The sequence below is a fragment of the Passer domesticus genome, chromosome Z (assembly GCF_036417665.1).
Source record: "Passer domesticus isolate bPasDom1 chromosome Z, bPasDom1.hap1, whole genome shotgun sequence".
Lineage (NCBI taxonomy): Eukaryota > Metazoa > Chordata > Aves > Passeriformes > Passeridae > Passer > Passer domesticus.
In genome coordinates this window covers 52,282,496-52,297,657 of record NC_087512.1, presented here as the reverse complement: position 1 = coordinate 52,297,657, position 15,162 = coordinate 52,282,496, and the positions used below count along the sequence as shown (strand labels likewise).

The window sequence follows — 15,162 nt, the reverse complement described above, 5'->3', positions numbered from 1 at the left end:
AACCAAATCAGGGGTCATGAGAAGACAAAATTTATAATTTAAAGGCATTGTATGTGTTACACATTCCACTTAACACTTCAAAATGTCTGCATCCTTATTATGACCACTTTCACTAACAATCACCCATACAAAAAGACCCATTGTGAGCCTGACATATAAAGAGCTTTCAAGCAGTAACTGGCACAGCTGTAAATCTACATAAGGTTCTACAAATACATCTTGTGCTCTTTGCTGCCAATATAGAAACATGAATCTTAAGAGGAACACAACGCAGCACCTCCTCATCTGTTTAAAGTAGAGCAAATATTTTACTCATGTTAATTGTCCTGGCAGAAAACGATCAACACTGCATTATTCCATCTAACACATGGTTTATTTTTCATCCCTCAACAGCACATAGGCCAAAAAATTTGCTGATTCCAAAGTAGTAAAGCTATTCTGTATTAATTCTTCATAAAAACCGTACCTCATTCATATACCATTTGTGATTGAATATTTATACAGAATGTGGCATATTACTCATATAATCTAGCAGAATGAAAGTGGAACTTTTTTTTTTTTCATTTTTCATGGCTTCACCATCTGTGTAACAGAATATTTCACAGTTCAGGTGAAGACTTACATTGATGAATTTTTTTATTCAATTTCATTTACATTCTCAACAATTGTTTCTGTGGGCTCTAAAATCTTGACATATCAAGAAATATTATCATTAATGCAATTTTAAGAATGAAACAGTAATCACTCATGTTTTTTTCACTGAAGAAATATCAGTGAAAAAAAAATCAGTTTTTACATCTTAAAGCAAATTCCTGCATAAAAAAGCATACTAAAGAAGTGCTGTATCAGACCAGACCACAGACTGACAGTCCAGCATCCTCTGAAAGTGGCAAATCAGACAGAAGTAGAAGAAAACAGTAAGAGCTACCTTAACACATCTGTAAAGCTTCTCTGGTATTGCTTTGCACATTCTGCACCTCAAGGATAACTTTTGTCCCTTCTGATCTCCTTCATATCATTCGTGAGTTTATAAAGCTCTCTCAAAACATATATCCCTTTTTCTCCCTTATCATCTGAGGCTAACATGCCTAATCTATTTAAACAGGACAAGTTCTTCCACTTTTGATCGTCCCTGGTGTCTTTCTTGGGACTACTCCGGTTTTACAGCTCTGGTGCTTGACACATCACAACCCTGTAGGACAGTGCCTGACTGTACAGCTGGCCATGCTGATTTTTTGTGGTCAGCAGCCTCAACCTATGCATATATTACATCACTGACTTCCACTACATTAACAATCTAGCCTGCACATATGCAATCCTTGTGCTTTCTCCTGGGTATATTCCATGGTTCTCTGTGCTGAGAATTTCAAAGTTGTCTGTCCTTCCCATCAACCGTACCTCAGATATTGTACCAATTGCAGGGAAAAACGCAGTTCTTTAGGAGAAAGCAGTGGTAAGGGCATTAGCAGTTCCCCCTCCATGAAGTGGGCAGGCTGTGTCTTCAGCTAAAGCATTTCTGGGGACTTATTGTGTATGAATGCTGGTAACAGCTGCTGATATGCAAGCAGCACCACAAGACATGTCTGCGCACACTATGGGTATGTGAAAGAAGGAAACTTACAGGTGACAACGTCATGGCATGATGTCAGAGTGATGTCAGAGGTGTCAATTACCCAAACTGTATCTTTCGTATCAAATTGTATATCTCTCATCTTGTATCTCAGTGTATCTCTCGTATTCTACAGAGCTGTGGGTAGCTTGACTCTTGAGCGGCTGACTTCAGTTAACGAAACTCCTACTTTCATATTCATATTTTGACAAATACCATCAGAAACATGCACTTCTGGTGAAGCACTGCCACATACATCCATCCCGAGCAACATCCCCACACCTTCCATCAGAGCCCACTAGCTCAGCTAAGCGTGCATTTAGACAGCTATGCTGTTTCAATATCCAAGCTACACCAACACTGTGCCACTTGTTGATTTAGTTGTAAGCCTTGATGTTCACCGAGGGAGGTCAAGGACTCACAGGTGGCTGCACCCGCTCCTCAGGTCTGCAATTCCAGCCTGAACTCTCCTTTCCTCCACTCCAGACTGCTGTGATTTCTCCCCTCTCCGGGGTCCCGACATAAGATACTTTTACATGTTCATTTTTCCTGGATTGTTTATTCCTTTCCCCACATACCATTCTTCTCCTGTTCCCTCCCTTCACCGAAGCTGCCAGCAACTCCCTGTGCAGCCTAGAGCCTGCAGTGCAACAGCTGTTTCCATTCAGCCCAGTGGTCCCTCTGAGGATGGAATTAGACCCTCATTAACCCTCTCCCTCCTGCTGTTATGCACCGCGGCAGCTATTTAACTAAGTGCAGGGAGCAATTAGTACGCTCTCTGTTTGCAGTCACCATTCCTGCCTCTTTCAGCTGCAATGCTGAGTATGCAGCAGCATACTCAGATGGCGCAGGTACCTAAGCCCCACAACGTAACAGCTCAAAACCTCTAGAAATTAAGGTAGGTAAATAGATATTTTTAAAAGAGACTGTGTGACAGGGATCAGATTTCCAACAGCAAGGGTCAAGTTTTAATACATGTTATTGCTTGAAAAAAGCGGCTTTTTTTACAAAGTAACCTGTTATTTCTTTATGGTTTTGTGTTTGATTTGTTGAGGGATTTTTTAACCTGCTCAAAATAGTGGAATTCTTTGTGATATTTCTTTGTTGACGTGCACCTAACTGCTCCATGTGCCAGAGTATTTGGGAATATATACTGAAAACCAAACTTTTAACATCCTTTTGAGATAAACCAGCTTTTTAAAAGAAGTGGTAGCTGTAGAAAATTAACATTGGTTGCTTTCTATTTTTACATTGCAGTAAGAAGGTGAGTGTTCCTAGTCCTCCCCGCAACCGTAGTCCCCAGATGTCTCAGTCCATTTTCAAGTATTTTGTCCTACACAGTAAGGTATTGATGGCTTCCATTCACAGACAGCTTCCATTCACAGGTGCCTCAGGCACCTATCTCATCCAAGTCTCAGGTTAAATTTGTCATTAAATGGACTCAGACTGCAATTTACACAAAACTTTTATTACAAAATAGCCAGGCTTGAAACAAGTTGCACAGAGCTCAGTTAGTACAGGCAGCAAAGCTGGAAGTGGCTACTTGGGCAGAAGCGGCAATGCCTGCAAACCTGACCCTGATCAGCCAAACACATTCCTCTTCCTCCTCCCCACAAACTCCTGGGAACAGCCACAGAAGAGTGTTCTGTGCTTGGTTCAAGGCTCGCTGTCCTAGCAACAGATCTTCTCCATCACTACGTTGTTTACTCTTCCTCTAAAATCATCAGAGGCCCTACTACTTCCATGCTGCTGGAAATCTGACTGCAGGACTTGGGACTCGCAGCACAAACCCTTGACACCACACAACTGACTCTGTAACATATGTTTAACTGTTTATTCAAATGTTTACTCCTTAAGTGAACCTAGGAATGACTTTGAGGCTTTTCTAGCCACGCAGATGTTAACATTTCTGAGGGGGTTAGGGCTGGGGAACAAACTAAAAGCAAGCAAGTAGTTTTCCTCTGAAGGAAGAATCCCTCCCTACATTGCAACCTGAAATTATTGCTCCAGACACAGTTCAATGTCACCACTGAGCATTATCTCCAAGCACTCTGCAAAATAATCTTTGCAGTCTCAACAACTGGAAGGGAACGACAGAGGCCACTATGAATTTGCTCTTTCTTGAGTCACACAAATGGGATATCTTCCTGCCAGTCTGACTGTGCTAACATCACTGTAAAGCAATCTAATCAGTAGGAATCCAAATGTCCACTAAAACAAAGAGGAAAAAGTAAAATCAGACCTGACCCAGAAAATGAGGGAATGTAATTTATTTTCTTGTCTTGTTCTAAGATTCCAGAACCAGACAGTGTATCTGAAAGCCTGTGCCAATCTGAATAAAAACATACTGATATACACCGTATATTTTAGAGGAAAAAGGTGTCAGCCTCTCCCACGACATGCCTTGAAAGAACTAAATCTGGTCAGAGGACAGAAAGTTTATACAAAACACATTACATGAAACTACCACAATGGAGACAAAACAAGACTCAGTCCTACTGTTCCCTTCCACTTCTATGAAATTGTAATCACAAACATAAAACTGCATGCATAATGTGGTTTAGCTACCTAGGATATGTAAATTTCAGTTTAATTTTTTATAGTCCTGACATACCATATATCCACATCCAGTCAAATTTAAGCGTAGGTATTTCTTGAAGGAAAGGATGCAAGAGGCAGGAAGGGAAGAAATGTTTCCTGAGATTGTGCACGCTAGCTATATGAGATTCTCACATTTATATTTTCAAATAACTCCAGTAGAGTATTTCTGTAAATGTGATTTGTACTGCTCTTTAATCCTGTTACCAAGATTTCCCATTTGCCCAGTCTCAACAGAGAACCAGAGAAATTTATAATCTGCTTCTCTGAGCTCTGATCATGCACAGTTCATGCACACTCAAAAACCTTCATTCAAGTTCCATTTATAAATGCATAATGAGACTGAAACAGTCTCACTGTCCCACTGCACTAGCAGAACATTACACCATCTCTTCAGGTGCTGTGGGTCAAAACTGGATTTGTATTAACCTGGTTAAGATATTTTGCTGAGGTCAGTTCCACTGCCCAGCAAAAGCATGAGATTCAGAGTAAGTCTGCAAGCCTGCAAACTTGAGGGATACCATAAGGCACTTATCTTTCTAATCTTTCTAATCTTTCTTCCAATCCATATTCAGATGAGCATAAATTCCAGTTTGGGCTGCTATTACAAAACAGAGCAGGGACGCTCATGTCTTGTGACTAGCCAAGTTTTTGAGCCACAGTGGTCCAAAGTCCAAATCCCACAGTGGTGAGAGGTTTTTATCACCAATTTTGCAGCCCTCCTTGCAATTACTTCTACCTGAAGCTCAGAGCTGGTTGTATAATTCAGTGCTACACACCAGCCATACTCTGGAATCATCAATTCTGCCATCCCTTCCTTTTCATACGATACCAGGCTGTGTACCTAGAGACACATGCAGCTGTAGGGCTTACATATGCTTTCCTTGTAGTCACCCCCAACTTTTCTCATATGTTGTGATGCAGACTGTGGGGACTTGGTCAGTAAATGGTGCTGTGAATTAGACAATCCTGCTTTGAACTAATACACTTGAGTTTCCTGAGATTTGAGTTAGCTGCTTTTCTTAAGTAAGGACATTAAGGGCTTTTCTAATTAATAGCAAATGTTCCATCACATTGCAAAATCAGAAAATAGGACAGAAATCTGGAAAAGAATTCAAGGACAGTATAAACCAGATGTCTCTAGACAAGACCATTACACTTAAACATAAACATCACTCTGCACAACTCACGCACATTTTTGCAGCGTTACCAATTCAACAGTTCCAGTGCTATTCCATATCCCAGAACTACACACCGCAGGAGATATAAATGCAGCACAATCAGCCAAGGGAAAATTGGGGTTTGTTTTACATCTTCAGCTATGTGACTATCAATGGACAAGTCTGAACTGCCAACAAAAATTACAGAAACTGTGAGAATCAACCATTCTGTCTGCTCAACCCACTTGTCAGCTGTGGGCAGAATGAAGGCATATGGGAACACCCCAGCCCTTCAAAATCCCAACAGGCCTTCCACATTGTAGCTTAATTTTATCCGAGCTGATTTTGGGTTTCTAATCCTTACACATGGGATGGAGCTGTTTCTCCCACCAGTCTGAATCATCCACTTCGAAACTATTACATCTTCCTCCTCCACACTCCCCACAGATAATTGGAAGATGAGGCTTTTCCATGCCTAGTGTAACCCAATTATACTGTGTCATTTCAAACAATTAAAAAAAAACTATTACATGGGCAGAGATTTGAAAAAATAGTCCTCAATCACCTTTTACTGAAGTCTCTCACCCAGCTAAAATCAAAACAACATCATAGCTTAACAGAAATAGGTTACTTACAGAATTAGGCTAGAACAAACCAAAGAGTCCTTCCCCCCAAAATAAAAACAAAACCCAAATTATTTCATACTCTTAGTCGGAATAACACCAACAATAACAGAACATTGAGAAATTCTTGGAGCACATAGAAGGTAAGATTTGTGAGGCTCATTACTATCAACTCTTCTGTATTAAAGCCTGAAAACACCACTTGCTACTGGTTAAGGATCCCTAGGATTTCCTAGCCAGAGTGAGAATGTAAAACTACTAATACTGTAAAAATCTTGGACTGAAAAGTAAGGTACCACATAAACACTTTACAGAAGTGGGTAATGATACTTCTTTCCACAGACAACAATATATGAGATTGCTTTTTTTTTTTTTTTTTTTTTTTTTTTTTCCCAGATATCAGACAGAAAATGGCAGACCTGGCACTGGAAGCCAGTTGCTTAATTTCCCAGACCAGTGGTCCTATCACCCAACCATCCTGACCCCAGTGAATTTTATGAACGTATTTTGGTAGGTACACCATAAGGTTAACTCTGCTTACTATCCTATTCTAAGTGCATCAATTATACAGTACAGTAGTTACATCAAAAAACAATTGTTTCAGAAACTAATAAAACTCTGAATTTTTTAAAATCAAAAGTGAGGTGACACTGCCAGTTTTCTGGTGACAAATTATTAATTTTTTAGATTAGGACAATAGGAATTAGAAAGCTTGTTTTGAAACAGTAATTGAGAAGAGACATTTCATTCACATAAAACCACAAATGCACTAGTGATTTTATCTCTGAAGCAAAACCACAGAGGGAATGAAAGAAAAGCTTTTATTGTTGTACTGCAATGAATATGGAAACGCTTTTTTTACCTGTTGTAGACACTAATATTTAGTAACATTGTTTTGGAAAATGTGTACTAGGTATTAAATATATTTCAATCTGTCTTCACTGAACAGAGGAACCAGAAGAGCTTATACAGCCCCCCCCACCAGAAACCAACAAAAAATGCTTTATAGATCATCACATTTTAGAATATTTTAATGTAGCAGCTATAAGGCAGAAGAGAAAGTAGACTAAAAAGGAACAGATATATACAACCCACACTGAGCACTAGTGTCCAGAACTATATGTAAAAGGGAGTTGTACATTATTTATAGTTAAGAAAGCAGGACCTCAGATGGGAATTGAAATATTAGATATAGCTTATTTTAGTTCCAACTTGTTCACATTTCATGGAAGCCATGCCCTGCAGTCATTTCAGAACACCCTGTTTTCTTTTATAAATTAATCATAGTAATGTGCTCTGCTGTCAGACATCATGGAAATACCAGCCCAGCTGACAAACTGAATTCTTACCCTTGTTTTTAAAGGTGACCAAATCAGTTCTTTATAAAGAACCTATCAGTTGATAAAGATACATCTGTCAGTGTACATGAGGTATGTTTGGAAATGCAACCTATATTCTAAAAACCTACAAAACTAGAGCTAATCCAATGTACCTAACCTTATTTAACCAGGGAAGCAAACCCAGAGACATGAAGATCAGGAGTGGTGAATCTGAAAGATGTGGAATGGTGTAAGGCTCATGAATGCTCCAGAAACATAAAATTACTCAGACTGGATGGTTGATCTCTAGCCCAATCTTGTGGTCACAGTAGAGTCAATGTTGCTTAGGCCTTTTTGCACAGCTGGGTCTCAAAAATCTCCATTGAAGGAGACTAAATGTGGTAACTACAAAATATATCCCATTTAAGTAAAGCTCCAAGTGTCTCAGGAATACTTAATTTAAAATTAATTAACTTACAATCAGACATACACAGTGACACCACAAAGGAAGCAAAAATGCCACTAAGCTGTGAAGAGGCATTAACTGGTGAGGCCCACCTTACCTAACTTCAATGCCTATAAAAGGGAACTAAATTGGACTAATGACATCTGCAAGTAAGAGTAAACAGGCTGGTGCTGGAAAGATCAGTGAAGAATGAGAAACAGTACATACATTTTACAAAGACAGAAGTGATTTTGTTAGAAGGCCAGATAATAAGATAAAGATGGGATGATATTACACCAAAAGTGAGCTATGGTGCAGCAGGGCCCTGACGGAGGCACAGACACAAAGTGAAGCAGCAGGAGAGGAACTGTGCATTTACGGATGGAGTCACGTTTGGGAGTCAAGAAGACGACAGGCCGTGTCTGCAACTCAGGTAAGAAATCATCTGGAATATCCACTCAGTCCTAAAACATGGAATTATCAAGCAGAGAATGAGATACTGAGGGATTCAGAAAAGAACAATGAGCAGCACAAAGCCACTGATCAGACTGCTTTGCATCACTATCTACTTACTCTCAAGTGCTATTTTCATCACTACAGATTTGTACACTTGTGAGGCATGTGAAGTTGAGATGAATTATCTGGGTAAATAGCAAGGAGTCACAAGGAGCAGCTACTTCAACGGTGTCGACACAGTGTGGATATGCATTTTGGGTAACAAGACCTTTAATGCAGGAGAGTAAGAAAGGAAAATATATTATGATTTTTTTCTGAGTATATGACTTTGTTCAGTTCAACAATTTCCCAAGAGACATTTCTGAGTTTCCATAATGTACGACAAGCTAAAGAGTTGCAAAAGGTTCTGAAATACTACACAGTAGTAGTAAGCAAAGATATACATAAGACACACTAAGCCAAGAGTGTTAGGACCAAAATAGAGAGAAATAACATGAAATGAGAAATAACATCCTGCTCTAACAGCAATAGCCAAGCAAATAATCTCTGCATCACTAGTATTCTTTGAAAACCTTAAACTGTTCTTGCATTTAGTCGTCTTCATCTCTTGTTTTTAGAACAAAAGGTGTACTTGAAATAGAAGGGGGAAAAAAAGCCCAACACAAAGCAAAATATGGAATTATTCCTTCCCTAAAATTCTTAAAAAATACAACTTAAATTTAGAACAAAGAAAACTTCTCAGCACAACTTGATTTATACCAACAGATCTTCATTATTGTACTACTACCTCTTATACATAAATTAAGAGCTTCTCTTCAAAAGCATCTATGATAAGGATAAAAGAATTGTGCCTGAATTCTTTAGATGAGTCACACTCATCATAAATGACCAATGCCACACGAAAGCCTGTAAATCCATTAATCGGATAGCCTAGTACAGTTTTGATTGGCATTCTTAGAATCTTGCTTTAGGTTGGCATTATTCTGGCTCACCATGGGAGACACACTCTGAATGCCTGTCCTTCTATCCTGTCCCCACCCTGCTGTGGGGAAGGAGATGAGCAACCAGCTGGGGAGTGGCTGCCAGAGGGGGTCAACCCACAGCAGTGCCCTACAGCACTGAGCAGCACAGCACATTCGCAGGTGAGAAAATCCATATGAGTTGGAGCCTGACCCTCTAACCCTCTCCCTCCTTTCAAATACACTCCAAAGACTAATTTCATGTCAGTATGTGATTACAGCAACAATAACAGAAGGGACAAAGTAGTAATAAGGAGCAGGAAGCAATGAAGTCTAGTGGTTGTTTTGGGGTTTTTTTTACCTATCTAAATTTAAGAACTGACAATTTGTGATAATCAAGCATGTCAAAATGAAATTTCCAAAACCTAAGTGATATATGACATAACTCAGTGAAATACAGAAAAACATTCCATGCCAGAAGAGGAAACTTCAACAATCATCTAAAAATAGTTTTTAAAAAATGAGGGAGTTCACTTCCAAATGAGTGATTGTGACTGCTGCTTTCACACTGGCTGTAATCCAACTGAGCAAGAAAGAGGTTTGTCTTTGCAGGTCTGGCTAACACACAACTAATTTCAGAGAGAAAAGCAAATTGGAAAAGCATCAGATATCAGCCTGTTCCTTTATTCTGTAATGGCAAGAACACAAAATTACTTCTGAGTATAACACATAGGTCACACTGTAGCTTTTCAGCAGACATCTGAAGTCAGTTTTACCTCATCCCAAATACTCTTTATATCATAGAGAACATTGACAAAGTTTCTCCAGATTCTTTACAATTAAACCTCTGTTTTTTATGGGAGCTCTAATGAAGAAAAAACACTAATGAAGGGCAAAAACAAAAGCAAAGCTAAGTGTCAAACCACAGAGGAAACCAAGTGAAGTCCACTTTGTATGCAGGTCCTGGAGACTACGTGAGCACAAACCTTGGATTTTCATTCTTGGTTCTTCAAGCCTGAACTGCCCTGAATCAGTGGGAAACATTCCTAGAGCAAAGATTAAGGGGGAAACACTGTCACCACCATCACAGAATGACACCATCTTTCTCTTTCTGAAAGGCTTTTCCAGTATGGGACTGTCTCAGCTGAAATACCTTCAAGGAAACACCTAATTTTGTCAGTCCTTATGACTGCTGTTCATGACTTCCCTGGAAACTCAGAGGGTCACAGTTCAAGCTGACCTCCTTGTTATCACCATCTCATCCACATACTCTCACACTTCAGTGCTGCTACTTCCCATCTGCATTGTGTTTGGACTAAGTCACACAGAGAACTGCCTACTTGTGCCTTGAGTCAATGTCACTCACCAGGAATGCACCCATGATCTCTCTGCCTGAACTCTATCTCCCCTGGAGTGGGAAAGCTAGCACCACTCTTTTTGGCAAAACTTGTCAGCAAGACAGAAGATCTCACAGCAGATCTCTGTTTGCTTCACAGCAAGATTCTTCCTGAAGCTGCTCTCCAGTACCTTTTGTTAAGGACCTGCTTTGTACTTTTATCATCTAGACTGTTCCCATAATTCCCCCCAGGATACCTAAGAGTACAGAAAATTGCTGTTGTCTTCACATCCTAGCCAGCACGAACTCTCAGAACATCTCCACTGCCTCTGTGGTGAATATTTTGATACTGCTTTCACAGATGTTTTATTCAGGTATGAAGTCCCATGGGGAAGGATTTGGCTTTGCCTGTTTTTTGAACTACTGAAGCTATCCCCTTGAGGAAGGAAAAAAGTGATCACATGGGTAGGGCTGTAACACTGCAATTTCCCCAAAATTCAATCTGAAAATTAACAGTGTAAAAATAAACTCAGTGTAGCTAAAATCTGAAAAGCAGAAGGTGGATCCTAGTGAGAAGTGAGCAAGTCTGTTACTAAGACTGTGATCTCCCACTCTTGGCCTCCAGATGACTGCTTATGTTTCCCAAAGTATCCCATTCATAGAGAGGTGAAATTTATCCCGAGTCACAGGCTGCATGAATAACCAGGTCATAACCATGAATAACCAGGTGTTAATAAGACAGAGGGAGCATGTGAACAAGCAAGACTGCCAAGACGCGCATGCCAGCCTTTCCAGTGTCCCAGTGACAGCTGTAGAAGATGCAATGAGTTCACACAAGAAAGAGGAAGAATGTGCAAGGGAAGGCCTGTGGACACAGAGGACCTTTAGACAGCACACAGTAGCTCTCATTGTTCACTCTGCTATAGAATTACACAATGACAAAGGGATGGAAATGGAGGTCTCTAAGAGCAACAATAATGTGTATATTTGCCTGGAAATAGAGAATTTACCACACTGGAGCAACCTATCTGAGGCATTTAGTATTGACAAAAACCCTGCACTTGAGAGGAAGAAGAACAATAAAATTTATATGGTCAATTAAATAGTCTTCATGGAAGACTAAAAGTATTCTTTAGTCCCTGCTGTAATTGGACTGAGGCAACCTGTACCACATCATCTAATATAGACCAGGATTAGAAAACGTACTGATAAAAATAAGAACACCTGTGTACCACCTGTGTTACAGCTGCCCTGGTGATAGCAATGAAGGAAGTGAATAATGCTTTTGAACTTCTGTCACTGCTGCTGTAATGTGGAGAATTTAATAACATGCTGAGTGGTAAATGGTGAGTGCGACTTAGAGAAGTCCAGAATGGCAAAGAGCACTGCATCCATCACACCTTCCACACTTATCTGAAGTTTGTAAAGACCCTCCTTTAGCAGGAAGAAATAAGACAGGTGGTTGCTTCTTCTCTAGGTGTGAAGTTTTAGTTTATACTGGTTCATACAGGATGGATACAGCGCTAATGTAAACCAGCCCACACACTTCCAAAAGGAAGCATGAGAAAAACCCCAAACAAATAAGTTCAGATACTCTGAAAGGCCTGCACCAATAGAACTGCAAGCTACACATAAAACAAAGCAAGAGATGTTTGTAATGTTACTTACACGATGCCAAGGAAATACACAATGAAGGAGAGACTGCAATACATGTTTTCTTTTATTGTAACTACTAAAAAGCCTTCAAACATAAGAACAAGGCCAGAGTTGGTTTGTTGTTTTTTTTTTTTTTTTTTTCTAAATGAGATATCTTTGGAAAAGGAAAGATTATTCTGATTTCCCCAGAGCATGTTTTAGAACATAGGTCCCTCCCAACTTCCTCAACAACAGGAAAGTAGTTAAGCAATAGAGAAGAAGAGGAAGAAGATACTATACTGTAAATATTTTTTGGCCTTGTCTCAGCCTCCCAAAGCAAGTAACAACTGTTTCACAAAACAGAGGTAGTGTTTGCAGCATTCTTTAGAAGCACTGTCCAGCTCAAAACCTGGACCTCTGAAACTAAGGTTCAGAACCACTACTGGATGGGCATATCCCTTACTCCTACCATACAGAGGAAAGGTGAGAGTGAAATGCACTGCCCATTTCTACCTCCTTTATTGTGAACCTGACAGCAAAACCTTTACCTGCTTGAGCAGACCGTGTACCATCTGTCACAGCAGCATTAAGAGAGGGTTCCAGGATTTTTCACCACTGTCCTTTGTACTGCTTGTTCTAAGATGGAAATAAACCAAATGCAGAGGTTGCTAGGGCTGATCTGTACTAACATGCACAAGGGCAGACTGGTGAGGTTTGCTTTGTTTTCTAGTAAAAGAATCTAATATATGCAAAGATGCAGAAGCATGTTAAGGCTGTAACAACAGCTGTTATGCAATGACTGAGATTAAAGAGGAAGTGTTCATTGAAAAGAAAGAAACATTTTTTTACCAGAGAATTTCATTATTGTGACAGAACATTTTGCACAGGCCCTGCCACACAAAGAAACCATCTATATACTCTGGGCCAAAAGAGTTTATTTTCAAGATTAGAATATGCAGAAACTGTTTCTCTCAAATGAAGTGTATTCAGATGTGTGGTCCAAATGCTAATGGTTATTGTGATAAAGTATTATCTCATATTGTTTATTTGTGTCTAGCTCTTCTGTACTGTCAGGTAGGTTCACATCAAAACACCATTCACAACCTACCTGTATTTGGCATTACAATTAATGTACTGACGTGAATTAAAAGGACTGATAATTGAAAACAAGTCTATTCTTGCAGCTGACCTCTGCCATGTTTCCAGTTGGCAATGAAATTATAATGCAGATCAAAATACAATGGTGTAATTTCTTTGTACTCAGCAAAATTTGGTAAAAAGACTTTCTGAAAGATTGTTCACATCGTATTTGCTGCAACTGGTACTTTAACAAAAATGCCAATAATTATCTGGTAAATAGTTACTATACAAATAAGACATTTTAAATTAAGGTGTTCAAAATGCTCTACTTATTTCTACTACATAACTGCTGTAAAAATATTCTGAACATCTGCTATGAAATAAGCTTGCTACTGTTTCTCTTGTATTAGTTGTAGGAATGAAGGCAACTAAAAGCTACAGAGAAACTTTCAGATTAAAGGAAATAACAGATTTACTATGACATGAGGTTTTGTTGGGTTTATTTTTAAGACCACAAAGTTTCCCTGCAACTCTCCAGATCCTTCACTGATTGTTCCTTCCTAATAAGTTAAATTATTTCTCATTTTAAAAGTTTCAATGGTCAGCTCAGACCTGTTATTCATCTCACCTGTACCTCCAGTATGTGATCTCATTGTTCTTTTAGCTGGACTTCCCACTCCCAAGATCTGACATGTCTGAAATATTTGTATCGAGGCTGCTTAATTATGACCCAGCACCACCAGCACTTCTTCACCATTTTACCTTCATCTACCTCTGACACACAGGATGGTAATCCCAGCACACAGCTGAGACAGAAGGTTTATGGTTGATAACCCTGCTCCCAGAAAATCAGCCAGCTAATTATGCACTCCGATGTTCTTATAAACATAAAGGTATTTACAGCGCAGGAAAAAAAGAAATATGGACTCATGTTTTAAGTTGTTACTCCTCCCAGTTAAGATCATTCAGAGGTTAGCCATGCAAGATGGGATAATTTATTATCCGAAGCCCAAAGCTCTTACGCTGTAACTAAAGTTTAAAAAACAAGTTATGTTTTGTTCACACCTGGTATCTGTCTGAGTCCCCCTAGGTACTTGTCCTGGTCGAAAGGGAAAAAGAAGCTTTAGTCGCAGAAAATGGCGGGGGCCTAAGAGGCGCACACGGCCACCATCCGTGTGCTCTCCTGCTGCCTTACCTGGGTCTCTCATCCTCGCCCGGCCGCGAGGTCGCTCCGGGGCCGCCGACCTGCGGCCGCCGCACCCGCTCCCCTCAGGCCCGCGGCCGCCCCGGCTCCCCCCGCCAACTTCCCCCTGCCCGCCTCCTGCCCCGCCTCGCCCTTCCCCCGGCCCGGCGCGGATCCCCACGGCCACAAAGGGAGAGCCGCGGGTCAGGAAAGGCGCGATGCCGCCTGGAACTCGGCCCCCGAGCCAGATAAAGTTGTGGGAGGCGGAGGAGGGAACCGCAGGCTGGCAGGATCAAAGATGTTTTTGCGTTCTGTCCTCGCCGTGGGACACAACTGCCCCGTCCCACTATCGGGCAAAAAGCTCACCTGGAACAGACCCTTCTTTAAGACAGGGGTGCATGTCTGTCTGCGGGTGTTCAGCTGTCCTCAGCTGGAAGAGGAGATGGGTGGACGATAGACGCCCTGCCTGCAGGAGTCCCTTTCAAGCCTGCCAGCCCTGCAAAGCTCTTCCCCACTAAAACCCTCTCCTGACAAAATCCTACATGCAGCCAGTTGTTTCAGTAACTCTGAAAGCCTTTCTTGTTTAAAAATGTGTGTGTAAATACCTGGGAGAGGAAACGACAAGAGCTACATGCCCCATTAAGAGAGGAGTGGCCGACTCAGCAACTACGCCTTCGAGTGCAATGCTCCCCAAAGATCTGCCTTCTTCAAATAGGAGGAAAAGCTTGCACTATACCCCCTCCTTCATCCACAAACCTC

General features: G+C 40.6%; 1 protein-coding gene across 7 annotated transcripts in view; it reads right to left on the bottom strand.

Annotated features, from left to right (window-relative positions):
• MCC (MCC regulator of WNT signaling pathway) overlaps window positions 1-15,162 on the bottom strand; it is a 183,348-nt gene that overhangs the window by 79,704 nt on the left and 88,482 nt on the right. The window contains exon 1 of one of the 7 annotated variants that reach the window (XM_064403767.1): window positions 12,689-12,727. The exons of 5 other annotated variants lie outside the window; for them this stretch is intronic. In XM_064403767.1, the coding sequence (XP_064259837.1) occupies window positions 12,689-12,712 (24 nt within the window). In that variant the 5' untranslated portion in view covers window positions 12,713-12,727. Of the gene's footprint in view, window positions 1-2,187; window positions 2,208-12,688; window positions 12,728-15,162 lie in introns of those variants that run through there. One more of the 7 variants, XM_064403768.1, reaches the window with a different exon arrangement.